The 26845-nt window shown below is 34.3% G+C and overlaps 1 protein-coding gene across 1 annotated transcript in view; it reads left to right on the top strand.

The window, feature by feature from the left end:
- Positions 1–26845, top strand: part of ERA1 (Prenyltransferase family protein) — a 301285-nt gene that overhangs the window by 237439 nt on the left and 37001 nt on the right. The window contains exons 11-12 of the mRNA XM_089822091.1: positions 2998–3087; positions 3197–3622. Of these exons, the coding sequence (XP_089678217.1) occupies positions 2998–3087; positions 3197–3622 (516 nt within the window). The remainder of the gene's footprint in view (positions 1–2997; positions 3088–3196; positions 3623–26845) is intronic.

The raw sequence follows: 26845 nt of genomic DNA, 5'->3' as shown, positions 1-26845 counted from the left end.
GGAGGCAGTTAAGCCCTTGTCACAAATCCTGAGGGGAGCATTGAACAAATTTCCAACAATCTCCTCCTCAGCGTTACCCGAGGGTCTGAGGATTCGAACTTGTGACCAAGCTCTAATACCACTTGTTAGAGTGGGGTTACCACTGCACCAAAAGATTGATCTATCAATGCCCGATACAACCACTCAACTTATAGTACACAAGAGGCGGTTAAGCCCTTGTCACAAATCACGAGGGGAGCGCTGAACAAATTTCCAACAGTTGCATGACAAAGAGAGATGTCCAACACTTCACGAAGCTTGTGTGACAGTCAAACACTTGGAATCAACTTCCTTTTTAATGGTATTTATAATTGTCTCTGAATTAACACAAGGGGAAAAAAATCTGTCTCATAAACCCATTTCCTCGTTCCCCCATCCCCTTGTCCCAAAAACTTGATGTAATGCAGTTATTAACCTTTTATCAGGCCTTTCAAATTTTCAAGATGGTAAGCATGTAACTGATACTTTTATGTAAATCTCTTCTTGTTTGGACTAGGTCGAATTGCTGTACAAGTGGATGTTACAATTGTGCCTTGCATTATTTTGATCAACCTTTTTTCTTTCCATCAAGGAATATAATCAATCATATGTATGAGTAAGATTTTGGACCATAGAAATCTCCAAAAAATGCTGATTAACCCTCAATTTTTTGCAAATCTTTTCCCAGACAATTTCCCCCCAAATGAGTCCTCCCTTTTTAAAAAATTGTTGACTTCAATTTTCAACATTTTTTTTTCATATAAATTGCATAAAAATTGCATTTGAAACCTTAATCAATCTTCTTCCAACATGTAAAACCCTCAAAATCTGTGAAAAGGCAATTTTTTTATTAATAGTGCAGTTTTACAGTAATTTTAGAAAACAACCATCTATGGGAGCTCATCGAGATATGCGTAGAAGGCAAAACTATCTACAAATTCGTAGGAAGCTGGAAAGCAGAGTATTTGAGTCGAAGGTAGGAAATTTTTGGCTTTTAAACTCCTACAAATGCATTCTATAACTTCATGCCATATAAATAGTATCTACAAAAGATTCAACCAGTACAGACAAATAGATGAATAAATTTGTTAATAAAATTTTCAATGTGCACATCAGAATGATCTTTCAAATTGAGCCTCCATCCTGGCAAGTGAATCATCTATCTTTCAAGGTTATATCTTCTCTAGTAATTCATACTTCATATTGTGTGTCTGCTTTATTATGATTTAATTTTATCTGTTTGCAGATGCTCAGATTTATGCCAATATTGTCAATATGCTATGACACTTGGTTTAATTCTGTGTGTACTTTTTATCTATGTTGAATGTTAAATAAAATTACAATGTGCACAACAAAAGGATGTTTCATTTAAAATCAACAAGATGACAAATGTTAAATCTATTTTATTTTGGTGAAACTTCAACTCAAAGAGAGCATTTTATTTTTGTGACAGGTGAATGGTCTATATTCTAAGATTATATTTTAGCTCAATGTGTTTACTTCATATTTTAAGTCTACTTTTGTATGGCTTAATTTTGTGTCTACTTTTATCTTGCTGTTTTGTTGGTTATTTGGTCCAAAAACACATTTGATGTTCTATCGTTTTCTGTAGTGATAGCCTTGTAAGTTTGTTTCCTAGAAAGAAATAATCCATATTCTTGGCTAAATGGATTGAACGTAATTCTAATTTAGGCTCTCTGTCGCATTGTTTCTTTCCTTGATGAATTCAATGCCATATTTCCATTTTTTGACATAGTCCCATTACTAGAAATAAAGAAGTAATGTTACGTGTAGATCATCTTTCTTCATAATATTTTATCTTCCCCTCAAGCTGTAGTGCAAAAACCCATCTCCTTATAAACATCAGCCATATGTTTGTATGTTACCCAGTATTGGAGCAAGATCTCTGGTCTTTGTGACATCAAAATCTTGGTCGCTGTGATATTGTATGCTTACTCTATTATTCTACATGTTTTTGGTGTCTATTTTCTTCTACTTTATAGGAGTCAATACTTTGACTAAATTCGAAGGTTTGATTTAATAGCGAAGTGATTGGGCTTAAACCTAGAATCTTTGAAACTGCATAAATCATGCCCGTTTAAGCCTACTTGTTATGAGAAATGGTTTCTCTTTTATTTATTCGTACATTTTTATTTGGATGATATGTTCATTGAAGTTTACCACTTGAAAATTTTGCAGTGATAAAATGTGTTTTCCCTTTTATCTCATTGGTATATAGTTGTTTTGAAGTCTTACTTTTCAGATTTTGTTATGATAGTGCACTCTCTATTATTGAACATTTTTTTGATACTAATATTAATTTGGAATACCATGTTGTTCATAACATTTTACCATCCACTCACAACATACAACAGCACAAGATTTTTACTTGTATATAATTTAGTGAACTGTTTTATTGCTAACATAGCAATAACTTTATCATAAATTACCAAATAATCATTACTATGAAAGCCTTACATATACACTGCATTCTCCTATTTTATTCGAAACTTTTATTTGGAAAATTCATGGGCTGAATGCTCTAGTTTAGTTCATGGGCTAAACACTCTATTTTAGACAATTCATGGGCGAAGCTGAAACTTTTTAATTTTTTTTGTTCTCTATATCTCTATGCTGTGAAAATGCTTTAAAATTTAGGAAAATGAGTAGATTGTATCTTTTTCAACAGTTTTTAATTTTGTTTTTTCAAATTCGATTTTTACCCATTTGAATCCCATTTTTAAATTTTTTTTACTTCAGTTTGTTGGTTTTTCCCCAAAAGATTTTTTTCTGCTATGCTTTTAACTGCTATACAAAATTTTAAAGTCTGTTTGTTTTATAGTTTCAATCCCGTTTCAGTATCCTTCCAAGAGAATAAAATAATCGATAAGCTGTCCGATAATGTCTGTATTATATATTGTCTTACATTTGTTTTTAACTGTTTGAAGTGTAAGCTAATTTCCATAAAGGTTTTTACAGGATTGGGCTGTATTTCGACAGGGGAGAGTAGAAGGTGGCTTTCAAGGCCGTACAAATAAATTAGTGGATGGATGTTATTCCTTTTGGCAGGTTAGAATTCAAGTATATTTCTGCAAAGTATAATATTCCTGAAAGCCTGAAAGGTTATGCTTCTAGTTGGCACAGTTTTTCATTGACACACGTGGTTCATATTTTGCAGGGAGGAGTATTTCCCCTTATTCAAAGGCTTTTAGCCAACGTGAATCAGCAGGTAAGTATGTCTTATGCCAAAACAAAAGTCATTGATAAACCACTACCATTGAAGAGAGATACAGGCTCGGAGGGAAGTGTATTATTAAGGGAAAGCAGTGGTCAAGAGTTGGATGTGACAGAAACTAGGTTGGAGTGTGAAGATACTGACAGAGGTTTGACAGCTGAAAAGATATTCCCAGTTTTTGATTGCTTCCTCAAACAATCATTGTGCATTGAAACTGTTGAGGAACATCAATCTCTTAGCAGCAATTTCTCAAGGGCGGGCAACCAAGGAAGCCATGATTCTTTACTGGATTTTCTTGAAAAGGACATTCAATATGGTCCCCTATTTAACACGCATGCATTGCAAGGTTACTTATTGCTATGTTCACAGGTACTATTTCTTTACAAGCAATACAGTTTTGTTCATAATGTTCTCATGGATGATGATCAGGTTTCTTTTGTTGCTTTAATTGCATCGTGGTGACAATTATAGAGATATGCTAGGCCACTGAGGCATTTAATGGCACTGACATGCTGTAGAGTAAACTTTGAGGTGGTATTATTTAAATGAATGGAATTACTTTGTTGATAATCTTTATAGAGAAGCATTTCAGTTTCTGCTAAGTGCATAAATGTATCTAACATTGTATCAGTAAACATAATATTATATTAAATTAGGCCTCTGATGTTTGATTAATGTTTGCCTACTAACCTGACATTTAGTTTTCTTGTTAGAGACTTTTGTAGCACATGGATTTGTGGTTCTCCCGGGATAACTCGCAAAGTGAGGAGGCCACATTATAACAAGTCCATGTCAGTGTTCAAGCCAAAATAATTTGGCGGATTGGAGAATCCCAATGAAGACCACATAATCTGCAATATTGGATTTTCAGGCATATTGTTTTATGACATTCTGCAAAATGTCTTTATGGCCCTTGCTGTGAGTGTTTCATGTTATGAAAAATGTATGCAGGGAGCCCATGTCACTGGATGACATGGAGCACTCATTTACAAGGATCACACAATTTTTTTTGCCATCACAATTCCTTTCTTATCACCTTTGATTCACCAAAGGTTAGTTTTAATTCTCTGACATGTTGACCATTGGTATAAGCCATAAATGAATTGCAGAATATATTTACCATTCTAAGTCCTAGAGAGATTTCATGGGACATCACTCTAAATAATAAGGCACAGGCAATATGAATGATAAGTAAGACATGGGTATTAACAGAGGAAGACTTGAAGAAGCATATTGTAACTGGAACAAAAAAGATTTATGGATTTGCACACTTCAAAGTTCAAACATTGCATACTCTCACGAGAGATGTATGGTTGTTTATCTTCCAATAACCATGCCTATGTTATGACCATGACTATGCCATGAAATTTTACAATATTATGAAGCCATGAAGGCAAAAGAATCTTCAACAGCTGAATCTTGGCAAAGGCTAAAACAATATTGGCACTTTCTATCAACACATGTTGTGAGTGGACCTTTGTGTTGATATTTAGGTGCTTGGAACCCTAACAATGTGTATGATGAAGATTGTGTAAGGTTTTGTGTGTATGGGAAGTATCTATGTCTGATAGGCTCATATTGTTTCGTGTGCCACTGTAAAATTGTGTTTCATCTGATGGATATGAATTCATGATCTTTGAGATTACACAAACCTTCGAAGATTGTTTTTGAATACCATAAACCATGTGACATTAGTCAGGACTCAACACCACTAGTTGCCCGAGGAGAATCCACTTGCATCATTTTACCTTTGCTTGTCAGAAAGGATTTGCTCTATATCCTTTGTCAGTGCAAGCTACAATTGGGCAAATAGACTGTACAATTATAGTTAGTGAATTCTTGGAGCTATTCTCTTGCCAATTTGATGCATTCCATTGAGGGTGTGGTGAAGAGAGACTATAGCTTGTGTTAAATTATTCACAGATTGTACTTTGTTTGTTGTGTTTATCATGCACTAGGTACCTAGTGTTTAACCCAGATTCATTTTTTGATGCCCACAAACATTGGGTTTGTGGACTCCTTTGGAAGAGGTGCTCGACTCTAATAAGTAGGAGAGCTATACATGGCCATGTGTATATGTAATGGAAGGGGATTCGTTATATTTTCACAATGTGTAAGATGTGCATTGTTAAAAATATTGTACATATGTTGATTTTTGGCTGAGTAGACTAGGCCCTTATGTTTGTAATCCTTATGGTCATGATTAAAGTATGGACCAGGACTTGAGTGACATATTGGCGAATTTTTCCAATTCAGTTCCTACCTGAAAGACGATAGTTTTCTACTGTATTCTAACAGATTTCCAGTAGAGCATAGAGAGTTTACCTTCATAAAATTGAATTATTCTCAATTGTTTTTCTCTGTGAGGCTTTCTGATGTTTGTCTAAGGGAGTTATCCCGTTGTATTAAAAATGTGGGCAGAACGAGTAAATAAGTTGTAAAGATGGTTCTCTGTGTTGATTTCTCAGTTCTAACTGATATCTGTTCAACCCTCTACATGAAAAAGATATCAAAATAATATGCTGCCTCCCAATCTGATACACCTAAACCCTAAACAAGACTAAACAGTTCCCGGAATATTCATTCTTAATGCCATAATCCATATACCCTGATTATCTGGCCCTCTAATTTACAACAGTAATTGCTCTGGTGTTGGTGAGTTTATAGATTGTTTTTTGTTTCTCCATTTTCTTTCTCCAATTTTTTTGATATCTTAGAGAGAATTTGTGCTAATATTCACTTGGGAGGACAGGAAATCTGTCTCACATAGGGACTATGATTGGAAGGTCTCCTTTTGAGATTACGTTGTTGACCAATGCTTTGTGGAGAATGAGCCGCAATATCTCATGGTTGGAGAATAAAATGACCATCAAGGATCCTATGTGCATCATGAGCAAGTCTACCAAGCTTAGAGGCCTTCGGTTCTCTTGTATTCTCATGTTCTCAAGGTTTTTTGATGTAGGAAGACAACCATAAACTAGAAGATCAGGCTTTTTTTCTTTAAGGAAGGATAGCCTTCTTTCATTTTCTTTTATGGAGAACCTGGCTTTTGGTAGAGGGCTCATGTGCAAATAGAAGCCATTTTCTTCTTTAGCTGAGAAAGAGGGTTGTTTGATGGTGGTGCATGAAGTATTGCAATTCTTCTGTAGATGTCGTTGGAGTGCAATTGGTGATTTGAAGGGTGACAACGGGTGATGTTTCATAAAGTGATGGTTGAGATTGATTTGTTTGGATGACAGGTGACTCTGCTAAGCACTGCTAAGCAGTTGAGCACCAAGGTTACCTCAAGTTGCCAAAATAGGGATGATGTGAGGTTTTCACACCATTGCCCCATTGCAAATAGGAAACCCCTCTTTTGTCTTTGGCAATAGTAGTGGTCTAGATGCCTTTAGGTGGTCTTAGGTGGTCATAGTTGGTAGCAATTTTCATGTCTCTAAGTCAGAGAGATGAGTTTTGAACAATTTTTGTCTACTGGGAAGTTAGGGCCCGTTTGGTTCGTGGATTTAAGTTGGAATTGGGATATTCAAATACTAGAATTTCCAATTTGTTGTTTGTTTCTAAAATGTGAAAATGGAATAGGATTTTCCAAATTCTAATTTTGGCCCAAAATGAGCATATCAATCTTCCATCTCAAAAGGTGAATTTGGAAAACCAATTCCAATTCCACTTTTCAATAAATCAGATTTTTTTTTTTAAATGGATTTATTGGTTGTCCTCACATTTTCCCTTGTGTTGTTTTTATTGTTCATTCATTGAGTTGACGATTCTAGTTTGAAAATGCAACCATCACTTTTGTATTTTTAGAAGGTGCGATCATTACTTCTGGGTAACAAGAGATCTAGACCTATTCAATAACTGAAAGCGATTCTAAAATTGACAAATAGATATGTCTTTCAACAGGGAAGATATTTAGATCACCATCATTTACTATTTGAAGCTATGCTCAAATTTCCATGGTAGTTGTGGCCAAAGGGAGCTTGAGGATAGTGAACATTATTTCAATTCCAATTCGAAGAACCAAATGCAGAAAATGTATCTTCTCATACATCTTCAGGTGAATCAAACAGTTCCAACCATATTCCGAAAACCATTTTTTGAATTTTGAACTCCTAAACTGGCTAATTCTAGCATTTCAAATTCCAACATTCCGCAATCCCAAAAATCAAATAGACTAGTGATTTGTAAGGAAATGATTTAGAAAATTTTGAAGATCCTTGTTCCAATTTCAATTTGAGCTTTATAAAGTCAAGAGAGTTTGTGGGAGGTAGCACTACTAAAGGCATGCTAATTCCTGAAATTTGGCTAAGTCTGGAATTTTTTGAAAACTCTCAAAATCTAGACTCTTTTATAAAACTCCAATGAAGCTGAAACCTATCTCAACCATTCTGATAGTATTTATACAAAGTATAACTTAAATGTTATTCATATAAATTCTCTCAGCCTCTGAGCTGAAAAAATGACTAGGCATGGACAACAAGTTGTTGAGAGGAAAATTCCTTTGAGCATGGTGGGTGCTTGCCCCAAAAGCAATTTCCTCCAATGCCCCAAAATTCCACTGCTTGGAAAAACAACTTTCAAGTGCAAACTGCTGAAAAAAGTCAAGGAAAATGCGAAAAAAAATGTTGCTTGAGGTGAAGTAGTGAACTAGAGATGAATCCTTAAGATATGGCAGAATCCATGTACCTGATAGGATTCCCAACCCTCCAAGGGGTCAAATATTTGCCCCCTTAGATCGTGATTAAATGCAAAGCAATCTCAACACTAGTCAAAATAATATCAAATGAAGGCAAGGTAACGGAAGTACTCTTAGAGCCCTCCAATTCTCTTGTATTCTCATGGCGGATTTTGCCTCCCTCCAAGGATTCAAAATCCTTTGGACTCCCTAAATTCCACCATATATAAGGTGAGAAACATGAAATGATGGGGGGTGAGAGAAATCGATCCAAGAGGCAAGGTTGAGGAGAACAACAAAAGTTTAGGAGACAAACTGATCTGAAATCATTAAAGGTGATCATTAAAATCCTCTAAGAGGTCAGAATTTCACCTTGTGAATTAAAATCCTTTACCACCTTGAATTCCAACCTCTCTTGGTTGCTCAAAATCCTACAAAACTCCTTTAAATTCTCCCATGGGAAAGTTATTAAGGAAAGTTGGTAAGTAGAGAAACATGTTTGGAGGCTAAAATCTGAGAAAAGGATGAAAATCAGATTGAAGGATGGAGATAAATCATAAGATGAGACTTCCATGTTGCCCAAATCAAATTGTATTGAATGCAAGCTCACCTTAGAAACAATGTAAAACTTGTTTGTATTTGAGAAAATGAGAAATTGCTATGAAAATATGAGTTTAGGAAGTCAGTAGAACAAGTTTGAAGTTACAAGGCAAAATGAGAAGGATGAATGAGAAATAGGAAAATCCAAAAGGCATGGCAGATTCCAATAATCCTCTCTACCTCTCAATTTCCACCCTTAAGAATAAGTGAGGAAAGTCATCGTAAGAGTGAATGAGTTCGTTCCTTCCCCAAATAGACATGAAGGATGCAAGTTTTGATACTCAAAGCTAGACAGTTGGGCAAATTGACAAGGTGAATGAAGAAAAATCTTGTAGGACCCCTGGTATCAGCCACTATGATAAAAACAAGTGGAGGCAACGATTGGGGGCATGATAGAAGAGAAGAATTATGGTAAGGAGAAATCATGAGTTTGAGATTAATTTGCTAAGGTTAGTGAAGTGAGGGATGAAGGTGACAATGTAAGTTTATGTTTGGTGAACTCGAAGTTGAAAGGTGAAATGTGCAAAGGAAAATCCTCTAGGCATTGAAGATCCTGCCAGCCTTAGAGGATCCAATAATCCTCTCCTACCTCAGATTTCTGCCCTCTATCTATATGGAGATTAAAGCACAAACATGCTTGTAAATGAAGTAAAATGGAAATCCAAGCATGAATTTGGCAATCAAAATCGGATGCCAGCCAAAATCAATGAAGAAAGCTGTGTTTAAAGGGTTGGAAAGCAAAGAAAAAAATCCTCAAGGCATGGTTGAATTCACCGGCCTTTGAGGATTCCATAATCCTCAAGGACCCCTTATTTCTGCCAAGGGTAAATGGTGACAAACTCAAAGAAAAAAGCCTCCTAACTCACATAAATGGAAAACAAGAACATGGAGTGATAGATTTGATCAAGTTTTGGAGGAAATCAATTGAAAATGAAATAGCAGATTCAAGAATACTCTCCATGTCTCAATTTCTGCCTTGAGAAAAAGTGATAAAAACATGCACCAAAGGCCTCCAATCTGCATTGAGAAAAGAAATAATGAAAGGGACAGAAGACATAAATGGTAGAATTGAATTTGGTAAGATGAAGCAAAAGATTGAGGAGAGAATTCCCTAGGCTTGGTGGAATCTTCCAGCCTTAGAGGATTTATAAATCCTCTTTACCATTGACATTCTGCCCCCCACACGAAGATGTGTGTGTAAAATAGGCCCCTAGGCTTGTCCAAAGAAAAAACTGATGGCAAATTGATTCCAAGAAGTGAAATTGAGACCGATTTATCTAGATCTAAAGAGGTGGTGATTGAAATTGAAGTGAATGATAAAAATCCTTGAACACCTCTGATTTCCAATATAGAATGAAAAGGAAGACTGAGCATTTGAAGGATTAAGTTGCAAGTTTTTGTGAGAAAGGTAGAAGGTGAGGAAAATCCTTGGGGAGTGACGGATTCCGCCATCCCTAGATGATTCTTTTATCCTCTAACATGCGTCATTTCTACCAAGGAGACAATGAGACTTATTGAGATGGGATAAGTGTGATTTGATCAATGCTTGAGGGGTGAAAACATGAATTAAATGTCCCTTCATCATGTTGGTCTGTCTTAAGGACGTGAATCAATAATTAAATAAAATGCTTTGATTGGTTTAAGAAGGTGAAGTCAGCCTACATTGAGAGGTGAGCAACCCCAAGCTGACATTTCCTATATAACATGAGAAAGATTAATTCATTTTAACATCAAACCATTGCAATTTCCTTTCTGCTACCTTCTCCTCCTGAATGAGCAGTGAATTCATCCTCATAGAGGTAGCCAATCCTTCATCCAAAGGCAACAAACTACACATTAACACAATGAATTTGTCTTCAAGAGACAGCAGTAAAGGAAGTTCTTTTCCCAAAAAATCTGAGATGATGAGGGTAATAAGAGTTTTGTTGTTTCCTAGATTTCAAGCTACGGATCAAGATTGTTTTGAATTCTAAGAGGATGAAGGAAATTAATCTTGAACTTGATAAATCCATCTTTGCTTGATGTTAACATGATTTCATCTCATGAATTTTTTAGATTTCTTTCATCCTTTCATGAACTTAATTCAATTTCTCTTTCTGTTTTGTAAGGAAAGTTGTTGAAGGGGAAGCGATGAGTGGCTTGGAAGACGAGAAGTGGAAACTCAAGACTTCAAGCAAAGCTCAAGACAAAGACTTCAAGCAAGAGGAGATAGGCTAAGCTCAAGAACTCCAAATGAGAATAAAGGACTCTGAGGGAAATTATCAATAGACAAAGTCAAGAGACAAATTCAAGTCGAGGCTCAAGTTTGCAACTGCAAGTTAAAGTCATGGCAATGTGAAAATTTCTAGGAAAGAAGACGAGGAAAATTAGAAAAATGAAGCAATTTGGGAATATGCTATCACAATCCTAGACTTGGAAATGTTGAGTATCAAGAGATATCTCCTCATCACCTAGAGATGGATCTAGTCTACAAGAGTAAGACAAGGATGTTGAGGTTGCACTTAGTTGTCTTCCACCAATTGGGAAATTCCAGTTACACATGTTTAGTCATATCACGCATTAGCTTGCACTATTTAATAGCACGGGCTTATATTTATTAATTAATTTTTTAAAATTTCATTATTAAAATTGTATTTTATTATAATAATGTTATACAAGAAAGAAAGTTATATTGATGAAGTTTCTCAAGTGAAGTGTTTATGGGAAACTTTGTGCCAATGAGAGATTTTTTATATCAGCCCATTTGATGGAAAAAGCATGGATTGAATTTTATTTGCTTTTGTATCTTTGTGACTTTTTGTGAGTATTGGTCTTTGTGCCCTTGCTGAGGTATAAGGGATTATTCTGAGATTCCGAGAAGTGCATTCAACCACTGCTGAGGTAAAGTGAGTTGAGTTGTCTACAATCTGATTTAAGAGGGCTTCCATTGGCTGTGTTTTCTATGGTTGGAAGTCTTTGCGATTGAAGAAGGTTGATAGCATTAATATCTGCAGATCAAAGGAGAGTTTGATTTTTCAACCTGGGGATTGTTGAGTGTCTTCCACTAAATTGTTTTCTGGTGATTACATTTGTCATTCTGAAGCTGCATTCTATAGGTACAATTTTGTCATTATAGTGCCTTGTGATCATTTTAAGAAGCCACTCTGGCTCTAAAATCATTGGCAGTATTGGCCTGGGCATAAGAAGTCAAGTCTGGAGGTTGGAAGGCACACATACAGTGCCTGCGATTTGTTGTATGTAGTCTGCAAGCCATTCTATTGACCTGCGTGACAAATCCTTGTGCCTGCGATCTACCATTAAGGGTCTGCATTTATATCTTTGACCTGCGATTTGAATATGGGAGGATGACAGACTTAATATTGGCTGATACAGTGAATTTTTGGGCTCAGGTTTGGAATCTTCAGCTGTAGGGTGAATTTGGAAGCAATCACAAATACCTCTGTGACCTGCGGCCGGCATTTAGGAGCCCTGTGTTCTCCATTGCAGGCAGATAAGGCCTTTAAAGAATCAATCGTATATATTTAAACAAGTTCTTTTTAATTGGCAATACATTTAATTTATATGCAAAGAGTCGTACATAGTCATTAGCAAATACATTTCAAAGTATCTTCCCTTGTTATTATTATGTTTTGTCAATAAATATATTACAGAATCCCATAATTGTTATGGAGTAGTTTAATTTCAGACTTCTTCATTATCTCTGTTGAGAGCATGTATATAAATCAGGGGTTTAATTAATAAATCGCAAGTTGATGTTTACCAAGATGGAATGCAAATTTCATTTCAGTATTTGGCTTGTGTTACATCCCAATTTTTGACCTAGCTTAAAATATAGCCGTTGAGGTTCACATGAAGTCAATTGGCAGTTTAATTTGATATAATCTGGAGAAATGGAAAGATAGTTGGTCATTATGATTTCAAATACAGATGACATGTTAGTTGATCATTAATCGCCAATTCATGAAATTAGGATGAAAGGTTAACTGGTATGATTATTTATGATAAATTAATTTATAATTTAATTATGGAGAAATTCTTTGTAGGAAGCAGCCAAAGGGGTGGAAGCATTGTCAGAAAATAATTAGGTAGGGCATCATCATCACTGGGCAGACTGATAGAGGACCTAGTGATTTGGAAACAGGGTACATCAATGGAATCACATGAGTTATTTAAATAAATAATTTAATTAGAGTAATTGGGTTAAAATATATAAAATATCCCAAAAGATTTTAATCATATTATTTTTTTAATTAAAATTTAATTATGTGCATTTAAATATAAAAATGACTTAGCACCATTATAATTTAATAATTAATAACATGATGTTGTTTGTGCATATAAGAATTTAATAATTATAATAACATTTGATTATTATAATTCTGAGTCATAATCTTTCAATTCTTTTATGTTTTTCCTTGTTAATCGATTATAATTTTCCAACTTATGTTCTTGCTTTTAATTGATTTACATTGAATTAACATTTGGAATCAAATGGGTACCTTAGGAATGCAAATAGCTTCTTTGTAACTGTTGGGTAGCCGTAAGGTCGGCTCAAAATTATTTATGTAAACCTTCAAACATTCTCGGCATCATTATTATTTTTCCTAGCTTTGGCATTCAATTCTGCTCATAGCTTCCAAACCATTAAATAATCCAATCCTTTCAGTTAGTGTGGGAAAAATAAATTGAAATAGCAACAGCGAGTAATGCTATGCATACGGTTAAGTGTCTTGCCGCAGGCTGGAGGATACTTTCAAACCCGAGTTACATATTCAGGGCAGTAAGAACCTATTAATGCTTTTCATTGAAAACGTCTTTCATTCTCTTCATGACTGGTATATGCATTTGTCCCTGTAATGGTCATATAAGATTCTAACTATTCTTGGCAAATAAATAGTTCATTTTGAGACATCAATCTGAGATAGGATCAAGAGATTTTTATACTCAGTCTTCTTTTGCAATATATTGAACCGTCTATGTCCTTTTTCAAATCTTTATCATCAGCTGGATTATCAGTCGATTTGCTATTGCAATGATTAAACATAAGTCTGTTACTGTTATATTATGCATCTTTCAGAATTTTTCTTAAAATTTATTCCTTTTGATAACATTTAATTGTGCAAATTGATATAATGTTGAATCTGAGATGAGTTAATAAAACCAGAGCCGGAATAGCAGACTTCTTCAAGCACATGATCATCTTCAGACATTTTGTGGTGGAGTCACGTAAGACTTCTGATATGTTTTTGTTATTGAAAATCGAATTTGACTCTTAACCATCGATTCTGATTGTAACCCTTAAAACATGTGATTAAATGTTGCCATTTAATGTATAAGTTCGTCAAATTAACCCATGCAAGTTGTCGATTCTTTAGAAACAATATGGCAAAGATTAATGTTTAAAGCATGTCGTCCTTCTTGTAAAAGGTCTGTCATATTCCTTTTTGTCGTTCCATAGAAACAATATGTTTGTGAAGCATGTCATCTTTCTTATTCCTTAATAAGTTTTACGAGTTTGCCGACTACCATTCATGATATTTACTACAATGATTTACACTCAGGTTTGAGATTCTCTTATATATATATATATATATATATATATATATACACGTGAATGTGTTGAAAATTTCTCTGAGTTATTTAAGAAAGTTATCATCTCAGATAAAATCAATTACATCCTGGTATAAGTATAAATAATTGAAAATGAAAGATTGAAATCAGAACGCCAAGGAATTCACCAGGCGAAAAAGCCAAAATAGGGTGAAGAAGGTGAGAAATTTCACAGTGAATTTAACCTGATAGCACATGGGAAATCACCAGCTTGGAGGCTTGAATAGGGTGACGAGGTGAAAAAGAGATGAATCTGTAATAATTGAATCCGTATCAGATATGACATTTCCATATTTATCATCTAACAAGAATTAATTAATAGCTCATGCATATTCCTGTTATGGTGATCTCCTATGGCCAAGTATGGCGTGTTATATATCATGATGCCCAGTGGATGGATTGATGTTCTCTGTCAATTCCGAGTAGGGAGGGCCTTTCTCATTAGAGATCAAGTGGGGATATATTGTGGTCCGAGGTTGGGTGGTTAAGCCCCTGACAATGTTTCACCCCTCTCAAGATGTTGGATAAGCGTTGGACAAAGATAAGCCATGCTTTCAATTGTTTACCGGAAACATGTATTATCATTTTTGTTTATGAGAAGGTAAGATTAAATTGAAGTATTTCATTGTTATCATCTTTTTACTTTCATATAAATGAATATTGAATATAAGTATTTATCTAATCTTGAGGAACTGTCATAGATAAGCAATCGAAAGGAAAAGAAATCCGAAACCCTAAATGATTGTGTGACAGTTAGAATCTTAAATGATACAGTGGTATTGGAAGCCCTAATTGAATCTGTGGTATGGAAAACCCTAGATGAATTCGTGGTTGCGGAAGCCCTAAATTGAATTCGTGGTTACGAAAGCCCTAAGTGGTAAAGTGGTATCAGAAGCCCTAAATGAACCAATGTTAATTGATGCCCTAATTGGTAAATTGATATGTGATGCCCTAATTTAAATTATAGTCATATTTAGTTGTAATCATCAATGATTTTTGTATAGTAGTTTTTAGATGATAGTCGACTTGTGAAATTGTTATAGTGTATTTGTGGACTAATCCGGGTGGTTGTAGAAGCATCCTTCGTTGTTTTTCAGTCTCAATTTTTCCGAGGTAAGTGATTTTTAATTTCAAAAGTAATTTCATTAATGGTATTTCAAGTATTTAGTTAAGAAATTTTGTTTAACTGTTTTTAACGGTAAATCATATTCACATGTACATGAATGATGTAATTGCCTTCCTATAAAATCAAAATTATAATTGTATTCCTTGAGTATGATAAATGTTAATTTAGACCCGGGAGAACCAGATGTTATAGCTTGATTATGGAGCCATAATAGTTCACATTTAGCTATGTTATTAACAATGGTTATGCGGTTGCTAGACAATTGTTAATAGAATGCCTAACCCTTAGATATTACGGGAAATCAGTGTTAATTGAAGCTACAACCAAGTGGGGTTTTTACAAATGGAGAGACTTGTCGAATTTTTTTCCATAATGCTATCAAAGTGATTGATGATTCATTGTTGGTCTTCATGGTGAATTGCTTAATGTTGCTTTGAAGTGTTGCAGGGTTTTTTCAATCCCTTGCTTGGAGCAGATTTCATTTCATGTTGTTTAGAAGTAGTTTAGTTGGATGAAAGATATTGTGGATGTTTACTTTCTTGGTTCAAACAAACTAGGACACTAGTGACTTGCATTGTTAGCTAGTGACTGTACTTAAATTGATATTCAATCTTTAGTTTGCATCAATTGATGGAACTAAAGATGAAATAGTGATTTAAAAATCATTTAAATATACCTTAGAAGCTTGCACTAGGTGGGTGAAGTCGCTAGCAAGATTGCACCTAGTAGAGTCCAAGTTCATCCATACTTTTTGCATTTATAGTTAGAAGTAGAATTAGGATTTAAGTTAAAGTTCAAGTTGAGAATTCAAGAATTGAAAAATCAAATTATATTTCCATTGCACATTGTGAAGCCAAAATATTTAGAAAGATTTGATATCCACTGAATAAATAGCGTAAGTCCCTTGGTGGTCCCAACAAACTATATTATTGTTATTGTTGTGGAGTTTGATCAATCTCCAAGTGGGAGATTGTTGTGATGTGGAGCCTAATTAGACTCAGGTTTATTCGGCACAATTTTCTCCGCATATTGTTTCTGTGGGGGTTTGGACGAGGCTGCCTCAGGTGCTATTATATTGTAAAAGGCGTTGGCTGCTATTTTTCCTATTGGACGACTTATTCTAGTCCTAATTTTGTAAGTGAAAAAGCTTGTATAAAAAGGCTTAGGGTTAGGGATTTCATAATGTAATGGTGATATTGTAGCTTCTTGCAGCAGTATTGAGCTATAAGGGATTGCAGATTGTAATCACTAGATAATAATAATATTGGACTTGCTATTGGTGGACGTAGCATAGGGATTGGGTGAATTATGTTAAATCTTAGTGTCTTGTGTTCTCTTCTGTGCGATCTACGATTTTCTGGTATTGGTTATATTTGCATGTAACTGTTATTTCTGTTTGAAGTTAATCCTAACAAGTGGTATTAGAGCCAGATGATCATCTTTTTTTTAGCTAGACCACCGTCATTTGTTTTTTAGCGATCCTCTGTAGGAAGGTCTCATGGTTGAATGGAGTCTCACGGTTGAGTGGTAGTGATGGCAAACGAGGGTAAGCTGAGGGTTGACAAGTTTAATGGGCAGAACTTTCAATTATGGAAGATGCAAATGGAGGACTATCTCTATCAGAAGGATTTATGGAAGCCGTTGGAAGGAAAAACTAAAAACTAGAGAACTATGACAGATGAGGAATGGGAGATTTTAGACAGAAAGGCACTTGGAAGCATTCGGTTATGCCTAGCACCATTGGTGACATTCAACATTACAAAAGCAAAGATGACAAAAGAGTTGATGGAAACCCTAATGAAATTGTATTGAAAGCCCTCCACTTCAAATAAGGTATTTCTCATGAAGCATTTATTTAATATGAAAATGAAAGAAGGTGGATCTATTGTAGATCATTTAAATGAGTTTAATATTGTTACTAGTCAATTATCTTCTATAGGTATTAATTTTTATGAAGAAATTAGGGCTCTCTTAATTTTGTGTTCTTTGCCTAAAAGTTGGAATGGCTTGGTCATGGCTGTGAGTAATTATGTTAATGGATCTAATACTCTAAAATATGATGATGTGATCGGTGTTACTCTGAGTGAGGAAACTCATAGGAAAACCTCAAATGGATCTACATCAAGAAGTGCTTTGAACGCACAAAGAAGAGGCATAACGATTGAGAGAGGAAATAATTCTGGAAATCGTGGAAAATCAAGAGGAAAGTCAAAGGGGAAGAGGTCTCAATCCAAAGGACCAAGAGATTGTTGGTATTGTGGTAAACCAAGGCATAAGAAGAAAGATTGTTGGACTCGAAAGAACAATGTAAGAGATAAACCAGAAGAGAACAAGGAGGCAAATGTGATAAGTTACAAATTTGAAGAGGGTGTTTTGTTTCTTTCTTTAGAAAGTATTGATCATTCATGGGTTTTAGATTCTGATGCTTCATTTTATGCCACACCTCATAGAGGTTATTTTATTGATTATGTCCAAGGGGATTTTGGGCTTGTTTATTTGGAGGATAATGAACACTGTCAGATTGTTGGAAAGGGAAAAGTTAAAATTAAGTTGCAGAATGGAAATCATTGGCTACTACATGAGGTAAGACATGTTCCAAAGCTGAGTAGGAATTTAATTTCAGCAGGGCATATCGGTGATGAGGGTTGTATAGTCACTTTTAATGATAAAAATTGGAAGGTTTCAAAAAGTTCCCTTGTAGCAGCAAAAGGTGTGAATGTAGGCACCTTATATCTTTGTACAGGTCATATTGTTCCTTCTACTTTGATTGTTTTAGAGAAAAATGAATGTTCAAGAACAGTTGCTGCAGTTGAGCAAGGAGAACAAATAGTTGTTGTAGATTCCGATTTAGCAATGTGGCACAATAGACTTGGGCACATGAATGAGAAAGGTATGAAAGTACTTCATTCAAAACAAGTTTTACCAGGTTTGCAATGTGTCAATATGGATTTTTGTGAAAGTTTTGTGTATGGAAAACAAAAGAGATTGAGTTTTGTGAAGATTGGGAAGGAAAAGAAAGTGAGAGATTAAAGCTTGTGCATACAGATGTATGGGGACCAAATCAGGTATCTTCCCTTGGTGGCTCTCATTATTATGTTACATTTATTGATGATGCAACTAGAAAAGTATGAGTTTATTTCTTTAGACATAGATCTGATATATTTCAGACTTTTAAGAAATGGAAATGCTTGGTTGAAAATGAGACTGGAAAGAAATTAAAATGTCTCAGATATGATAATGGTGGTGAGTATTGCAGTCACGAATTTGAAGATTATTGCTCTGCTAATGGTATTCTTAGACAAAAAAACTATTCCAAGGACTTCACAGGAAAATGGAGTGGTTGAATGCATGAACAAGACTATAATGGAGCGTGCAAGAAGCATGAGGTTGCATGCAGGGTTGCCCTTAAATATGTGGGCGGAGGCTGTCAATACTGTCGTATATTTGATTAATAGAGGTCCCTCTACTCCTTTGGGTTGTGGTATTCCAGAGGAAGCATGGACTGGAAAGAAGGTTAGTTATTCTTTTCTCAAAACCTTTGGTTGTGAAGCATTTTCTCATATAGATTTTGAAAATAGAAGCAAGTTGGGAGCTAAATCAAAGAAATGTGTATTGATTAGATATGGCATTAATAAATTTGGTTATAGACTTTGGGATTTTGAAAATCGTAAAATTGTACGAAGTAGGGATGTCATATTCAATGAGAAAATGTTGTACAAAGATCTGTTGCAGCAACATGAGAAGAAAGAAGATGATTATGTAGTGTTGGATGGTACTCCAAAAGATGATGTTCCAACAATTCTTCATGATCTGCAACAACAAATACCACACACCCTAGTGAATGTTAGACGATCAACAAGGCAAAGTAGACCTCTAGAAAGATTTTCTCCTTTGTATTTTATTTTACTTACTAATGCTGGTGAACCTGAATGTTATGATGAAGTTGTGTAGGTGGATACTAAGATTCAGTGGGAGTCTACAATGAAAGACGAAATGGACTCTTTGCTAAAAAATAAGTCTTGGGATTTATGCAAGTTGCTTGCAGGTAAAAGGGTTTTATAGAATAAATGAGTTTATAGGTTAAAAGAAGAGGATGGAGGTAAGCAACGATTTAAAGCCAGGGTAGTCGTAAAAGGATTTGCACAGAAAAAGGGCATTGATTTTGATGAGACATTTTCTCCTGTTGATAAAATGACTTCTATTCGCACTATTTAAAGTATTGTGGCTACTGAAGATTTGCATTTGGATCAGCTTGATGTTAAAACAACCTTCCTTCATGGTGATTTGGATGAAGAGATATATATGGCACAGCCACAAGGCTTTGAGGTCAAAGGTATGGAGAACTTAAAGTGTAGATTGAAAAAAAGTTTATATCGCTTGAAGCAAGCACGTCGGCACTGGTATCTGAAATTTGACAGGTTTATGCATGAGCATGGATACAATAGGCATCATTCAGATCATTCTATTTATTTTAAGAGGTCGGATGATGACAACTACATTATTTTATGTTTATATATTGATGATATGTTTGTAGTTGTGTCTAACATGGATCACATTAAGGGGTTAAAAGAACAATTAACACATTCATTTGCTATGAAGGATTTAAGGGCAGCAAAATAAATCTTTGTTATGCAGATTTGTAGAGATAAGAAGAACAGGAAATTGACATTATCTCAGGTTGATTATATTGTGAAGGTATTACAACGTTTCTCTATGGAGAATGCTAAAACTGCTATTGCACCTTTACTTGGTCATTTGAAGTTGACTAAGGAGATGTGTCCCAAGACACAAGAAAAGGAGGATAAGATGTCCAAAGTACCTTATGCTTTAGTTGTAGGAAGCTTGATGTAGGCTATGTTGGATTAAAGTACAAAGTTGTGTCACCTTTTAGGCTGACTTATCAAAATGATTGAATTCAAATATTTCTATCCAAAAATTAATTATTCTTAAACATATGATCAAGATAAATTCATTCTAACTAAGTTACATATAGTCTCACGCTTTTCCAATTTGAAATGTCTATTAAATGCATGTCATAAACTAGTTTGCGTCTAATAACTAAAGAAATAAAATTATTTCAGAAAACTGACATTTCAATAACTCTTACTATTTTTTATGATATTTTGTTAGTAACATATAAACACCATTTTATAGAGTTGAAAGTCAAGAATATTCTCATATAGAATATAAAGGGTTTCAATTATATATAATATATTGTAATTAAAATATTCTACAACCACGTATTTTAACACTTGAAAAATTTCGATTTTGTGAAAGAAAAAATATTAAATCATATCAAAAAAATTAGAAATTATATGACATTCTAGAGAAGTTAGTCCTCTTTTAGAATGTATAATTTTTCTTTAGGTTAGAATAGATTTGTTTTGAAAAATATGGTGGGAGATGAAACCTATTGATTTCATGTGAGTTGAAATTTGAATCATTTTAAAAGAGAAAATATAGGTCTAAAGTCAATTTTTATTTTTGATTGTTCTAAGTATATATGTTAACTATAACATGGTCTGAGTTCAAATGAAAATAAGTTTATTTCCATATAGTTTTGTGGTGAGAACTAAATCCCTAATTTTCAACGTTTTTCAGCAACTAAAAAATTATTTATAAAAAATAGAAAAATATATCAATTCTTATTTCAAGTAATTTTTAAAAATTATTATCCTAAACTTCATCCATTTCTACACATTTCATTAGTTAACATCATTGTCAAATTCTAAATGATAATACCAATTTTATGTCATTGAAGGTCAACAGTTATACTTTTGTTAGCCTTTTCTTTTACAAAAGGGTGACACAAGTCTGTGCTTTTACCCTGATATGTACTAGGCTAGATATTGCACATGTAATGGGAGTTGTCAACAAGTATATGAGTCTTTTAGGAATTGAGCATTGGAATGCAATTAAATGGATGCTTAGATATTTGAGAGGTACATTCAATAGTGTTTACACTTTGTGGGCTCTACTATTGATTTATAGGGCTATGTTGACTTAGATTTGGCAGGAGATATTGATACCAAGCGGAGTACTACAGGTTATGTATTTACTATTGGTGGAGCAGCAGTGAGCTGGGTTTCTAGGTTGCAGAATGTTAATGCTTTATCCACTACAAAGACAAAGTATGTTGCTGCTACAAAGGGAGCCAAGGAAATGATATGGCTTCAGTTCTTCTTGGAAGAATTGGGAGACCCTCAAAAGGATAATTATTTGATTATAGATAGTCAGAGTGTCATTCATCTTGCAAAGAATTCAACTCTGCATTCAAAGACAAAACATATACAGTTGCGGTACCATTTCATTTGGTCTGTTTTGGATGATGGACAGTTAAAGCTAGACAAGATACATACAAAAGATAATCCAACAAATATGTTTACCAAGGTAGTAACAAGGGAGAAGTTGAACTCCTCTTTAGCTTCGGTTGGTCTTCTAGACTAAACAGAATAAAATGATAGCAGGGTCCAGGTTGGTTTGATATTCTAGTGGGAGCTATAGGGTTAGCAGTGCTATGCTCAGTCTCCAAGTGGAAGGTTATTGTTGTGGAGTCTAATCAGTCTCCAATTGGGAGATTGTTGTGATGTGGTGCCTAATCAGACTCGGAGGTTTATTCAGCGCGGTTTTCTCCCCATATTATTTCTACGGGGATTTTGGGGGCAACACCCCCAAGACGGGGTCAAGGGGCAACACCCCTGGGGGGTCTTGGGGCAACGCCTCAAGTGCGCTCCCTGTCACAGTACAGGGTGGTGTTGAGGGGCAACACCTCCACAGGGGTTTTTGGGGGCAGTGCTCTCGAAGCCAAAAATGCTCTTATATTGTAAAAGGTGTTGATTGCTATTTTTCCTATTGGACGACTTATTCAAGCGCTAATTTTGTAAGTGGAAAAAGCTTGCATGAAAAGGCTTAGGGTTAGGGATTTCATAATGCAATGGTGATATTGTAGCTTGTTGCGGCGATATTGAGCTGTAAGGGATTGCAAATTGTAATCACGGGATGATAATAATATTGGACTTGTTAGTGGATGTAGTTCAGAGATTGGGTGAACCATGTTAAATCTTGGCATCTTGTCTTCTCTTCTGTGCGATCTACTATTTTCTAGTATTGGTTATATTTGTATGTAACTGTTATTTTTGTTTGAGGTTATTCCTAACAATTATTTCACGTAGTGGGTATCAACGAAAGAAGGAACCTTGAAGTCATTTCATGATCTTATGTAATGTTCCCAGTTCCTCCATTTAGAAAATAGGGACATTTGTTCTTAAAACCTTAATAGTATTGATTATTCTCAGAGTTTTCCATATATTTTCTTATCATATTTTCTAATGTCCTTTCCATTTAAATTTGTTCTCCATTATATACCCATCCATTTTAATCTCCAAAAGGCACGACCGATCAAAACAATTATTAATATTAGTTTAATAATTGTTTAACTTATAATTATATTTATAATTTAGATTGTAGTTATTAAAATCATATATCACCTTTGATTAATAAGGTTTGTTTGACATTATCTTATATTACCTTTTAATAGTATTATATTTTATTTCATTATAATCATCCTTTATTAAATATTCCTTCTTGTTATATTATAATATTATTATTATAATATATTTAATAATAATATTATTATCATATTATGTTTTCTTGTTAATTATTTCTTCTTGTTACCATCATATTATAATGTTATGATCAACATAATCATTATAATATTATGTTCTCTTTTAAGATTATAAAATTAATTATTTCTTTAACTTATTACATTATTGAATTTTATTAGAAAAATAGGGGACATGACATCTTACTTTGCAAGCTTAGCATGAGAAGTAACCTTAATCAAGAGAGGAATGATTATTTTGTGTTTCAACTTTGAAAAATTTAGTGTTTAATTTTATATGTTGTAGTGGAAAAAAACTCACATCAATATTAGAGTTAAACGTCTCTAGTTTTATTTTTCTTCTATAGATTTAATTCTATTTGTAATAGTCACTCTTGTATGTTTCCATATTCTCTTTCTATTCAATATGGAAACTTTCTCTTTCTCTCTTCAAAATGTTTCTATTTCTCTCTTTGTTCGTTATAGAAACATTCTTGTGTATACTTGTATATATAGATCATTTATGATCTCTATTTAATAAAACATTCATTATTTTACCATAATATAGTATCAGAGCTATTTGTTTTGAAAAAATTATTTCATTATTGAAATTTTCCGAGTTATTTTTCTAAATAGGTTTCGTAAATCTTGAATTTCTTCATGAAATTTTAGACTCGAGATTTTCAACATCCTTTGCACATGTCTGTTCTTTGTAGTGATTTATTTCCTCCAAACTGGACTAGGGTTTTAGCATCCTCATTTTGGACATCATTTTTGGTTTGGAACCCGTTTTTGGCATTTTTTTTTCCGTATGCTTTTTAATGCCCATTCTTCTCCTAGCTTGTGTTTGTCTTGACATGTCTGTTGGCTCTACCTAGTCGCATTTTTCAAGCATGATCTTTCTCTCTTTTCGTGGTTTTATTTCTGAACATTGCTGCCATTTGACTATTTTTTGTACTCATCGTTTCTCTACAAATCACAGCAATTGTTGGGGGCCTTTCAAATTGTTTTGTCCTTTATATCTACTACTATTGGCACCGTCTAGGGTTTTCCTACAACCTTTTGACTTTGATTTGCGACCAACAATTTCATTTTTCAGCATTTTTTATAGTCATCCTTGCAATTTCTTGGTTTTTCCATAAATGGCTAGGGTTTCTTTCGAAACCCTAAAATTGTTTGTCGTTATGAAAAACGTTTTGCAAATTCTTGGTGGGATTTTGCATATCTCAACTAGGTCAATGTCTGTTTATTCTGGGTGCATCATTTTCCATGCCTCAATTTTCTAGCCAACAGATTCAAAATCTAACTTAAGATTATTTTGGGTTTTTGAGCTCTCTTCAGGGTGTCCTTTCATTTTTTTGGGTCTTTCATCAATCTACCTCTAAGTTTGTGCCTCTTCAGATATTTATGTTTTGTTGCGTCAAAAATATGTAATGGGATCTCTCACCAATCTTCTCTTCGAAGGCAAACAACAATTCAACGAAAAAAACTACGACACCTGGAAGTAGAGAATGATGACAATCTTTGAGTACCTTCGCCTTGAGGCGCTTGTTCTGGGTACAAAGACTCATCCTACACCCTAATCAGCCTGAGTCTTCCTTTTATGCCTTTCGAGGATTTGCCTGCAATTTTTTTGGTTGTTCTGAAATTAGATTGGCCATTTAAGGAGTGTATTAGAGTTAAATTTCTATACCATTTTTTTTCTTTTCCGTATATTTACTGATATTTTTAATGGTCACTCTTCTATGTTTCCATATTCTCTCTGTATTCAATATGGAAACTCGCTATCTCTCTTTAGAATGTTTCTATTTCTCTCTTTGATTGTTATAGAAACATTCTTGTGTATACTTGTATCTATAGATCAATTTATGATCTCTGTTTAATAACACATTCTTTATTTTACCATAATAATCAATTGATGACAAGGAAAGGGAACGACAAGGGGACAACAAATGGGACGAGTGTGTAAAATATAGGGAAATTTTGAAATAGATAGGATAATTTACATACATTACATTTATATGAAAATATGGATAAAGCTTGCTATTTAAACATCATAGAACCTTAACTGTTGCCATATAGTTTTATGTTCAATATAAAAATTAAAATAAAAAAAATAAATCACATAGTTGCTCCTATTTTGCATCTTCCAACATTGCATCAAAATCAAAATCTTTTGAGTCATTGTCATTATCATGCTCCATTGCATCCAACAAAACCCTAACCAATCTTGGGAGTGTCTCTTCTCATCAACATGGGCCACATTTTTAGGAGCAACATCCCACTATCAAGCAGGAGTTTGTCGATACTCTGGAGTTTGACAATCATGATGTTGAAGAGCACTATGCATGGCTACTAGCCTCTCTACTCATCTAGAGGTAGGTATTACTCTTGGAGAGGAGAAAGTCACATATAGATTAATTCATCTCTACAAAAGAGGAATTGGAAACTTGTGCAAGGAGGCGAGAGTAAAGCATGTTTAACTTTATTGTATCTCTGTCATGCCATGTCCACCATCCAATAGGATCTCTTTGCCCCAATATGACTCTATCCAACCTTGCATGCGGTATACTAGTTTTGTAAAGTCTAGGAATTGTGTTCCAAGTATGGAAGCATTATCCTCTTGTAACATCTTATCAATGGCTTTTGTGGACTAATCTAATGCTTTTGGATCATTACATGGAAGCACCTTTCTATCCATTTCGACATATTAGGGATATAGGGTGTAGACTTACATATGAAGTGGTGTATTCATTATGTTCCACCTTTGTGTTACAATGGGCCTAATATATTGCTCATATAACCCCAAAGTAGGATCTTTAGCCAAAATTGTTTTCTCTCTCTTCCCAAGCATATGGTCAAATGTCTCATATATCTTTCCAAGACTAGGAGAGTTTGTATCAGTATATCTAATAACATTTAGAATGGGTGAGATTACAAGGCAAAGCTCTACAAAAAGCAAACAAAAAAGTTTCCAAAGAATCATAATCAGAAATTTAATATGAAAATCAGCAATCTAATATTTAATTTTAAATAGAATCGACAACTTATTAGTTATTACCTCATTGTGGTCACCATTTGTTATCAAGGATATTTGATTGATCCATTTTTCTTGAGAGGAGCTTGAACTAGGCCACTGATCCAATCTAAATTCTCCAACATCAATTGTAGAGCCTCATGCACTTCAAGCATCCTCTCTGACAAGATGAGGTGTCATACATATAATATATATAATTGAAAGGCTCAATGTAATTGGAATAGTGAATATGAATACATATTAAACATTGTTTGAAGTTTTAAAATTTTAGTTTCCTAATGTTTCCATAAATTGAAATCAAAATAATTTAATAAAATGGAGTAACATCCTTGGCTCAATTGGTTTGAAGAACTTTAAAAGGTATCTAAAAAGATCAAGTGATATATGCAAATGATCATGAGAAGCTCTCTAGCTTCTACTACCACTTGCTTCCCCCAATCTATCTTCCCTATGTCTTTCAATACATTTTTCAATATGTGAACACAAGAAGGGGTCTAAAAGATGTGCCTATAAGCACCCTTTACCATCAAACTAACCAGTTTGCACACATGTTGAATCTATGATCACCTATACAATATTAGCAGGCCCAAAATCCTATGTAGCATTTATTAAAATGATAAACTAGAAGTTTGTATCCTTACACTTTCCTAAATAGTCTATTGTTTTTAGAAAATAAGAACTAGTAGGAGATGTGACGATATTGATGAGTGGTCGATGTCTAACATCAATTTACCCATCCATCACACTAAAATATGTCCTTACCCAAGTCCATCTCATATCCTTTAACAACACATTAACCTTGGAATACTCTTTGTCTAGGAGGGTAGTTCATAGCTTATGATCTCTAAGGGGTATGAATGAGGAACCCATAGTGGCTATATCTTTCACCTAGTGGAAATAAGAACCCATAGTGATTTCTCGTGCTTGCATATTCAACATACTTTCAA

The sequence above is a fragment of the Cupressus sempervirens genome, chromosome 3 (assembly GCF_028749045.1).
Source record: "Cupressus sempervirens isolate cs-2001-9-10 chromosome 3, ASM2874904v1, whole genome shotgun sequence".
Taxonomy (NCBI): Eukaryota; Viridiplantae; Streptophyta; class Pinopsida; order Cupressales; family Cupressaceae; genus Cupressus; species Cupressus sempervirens.
Note: the sequence above shows the minus strand (reverse complement) of the source record. Positions and strands in the feature narration are given on the sequence as shown.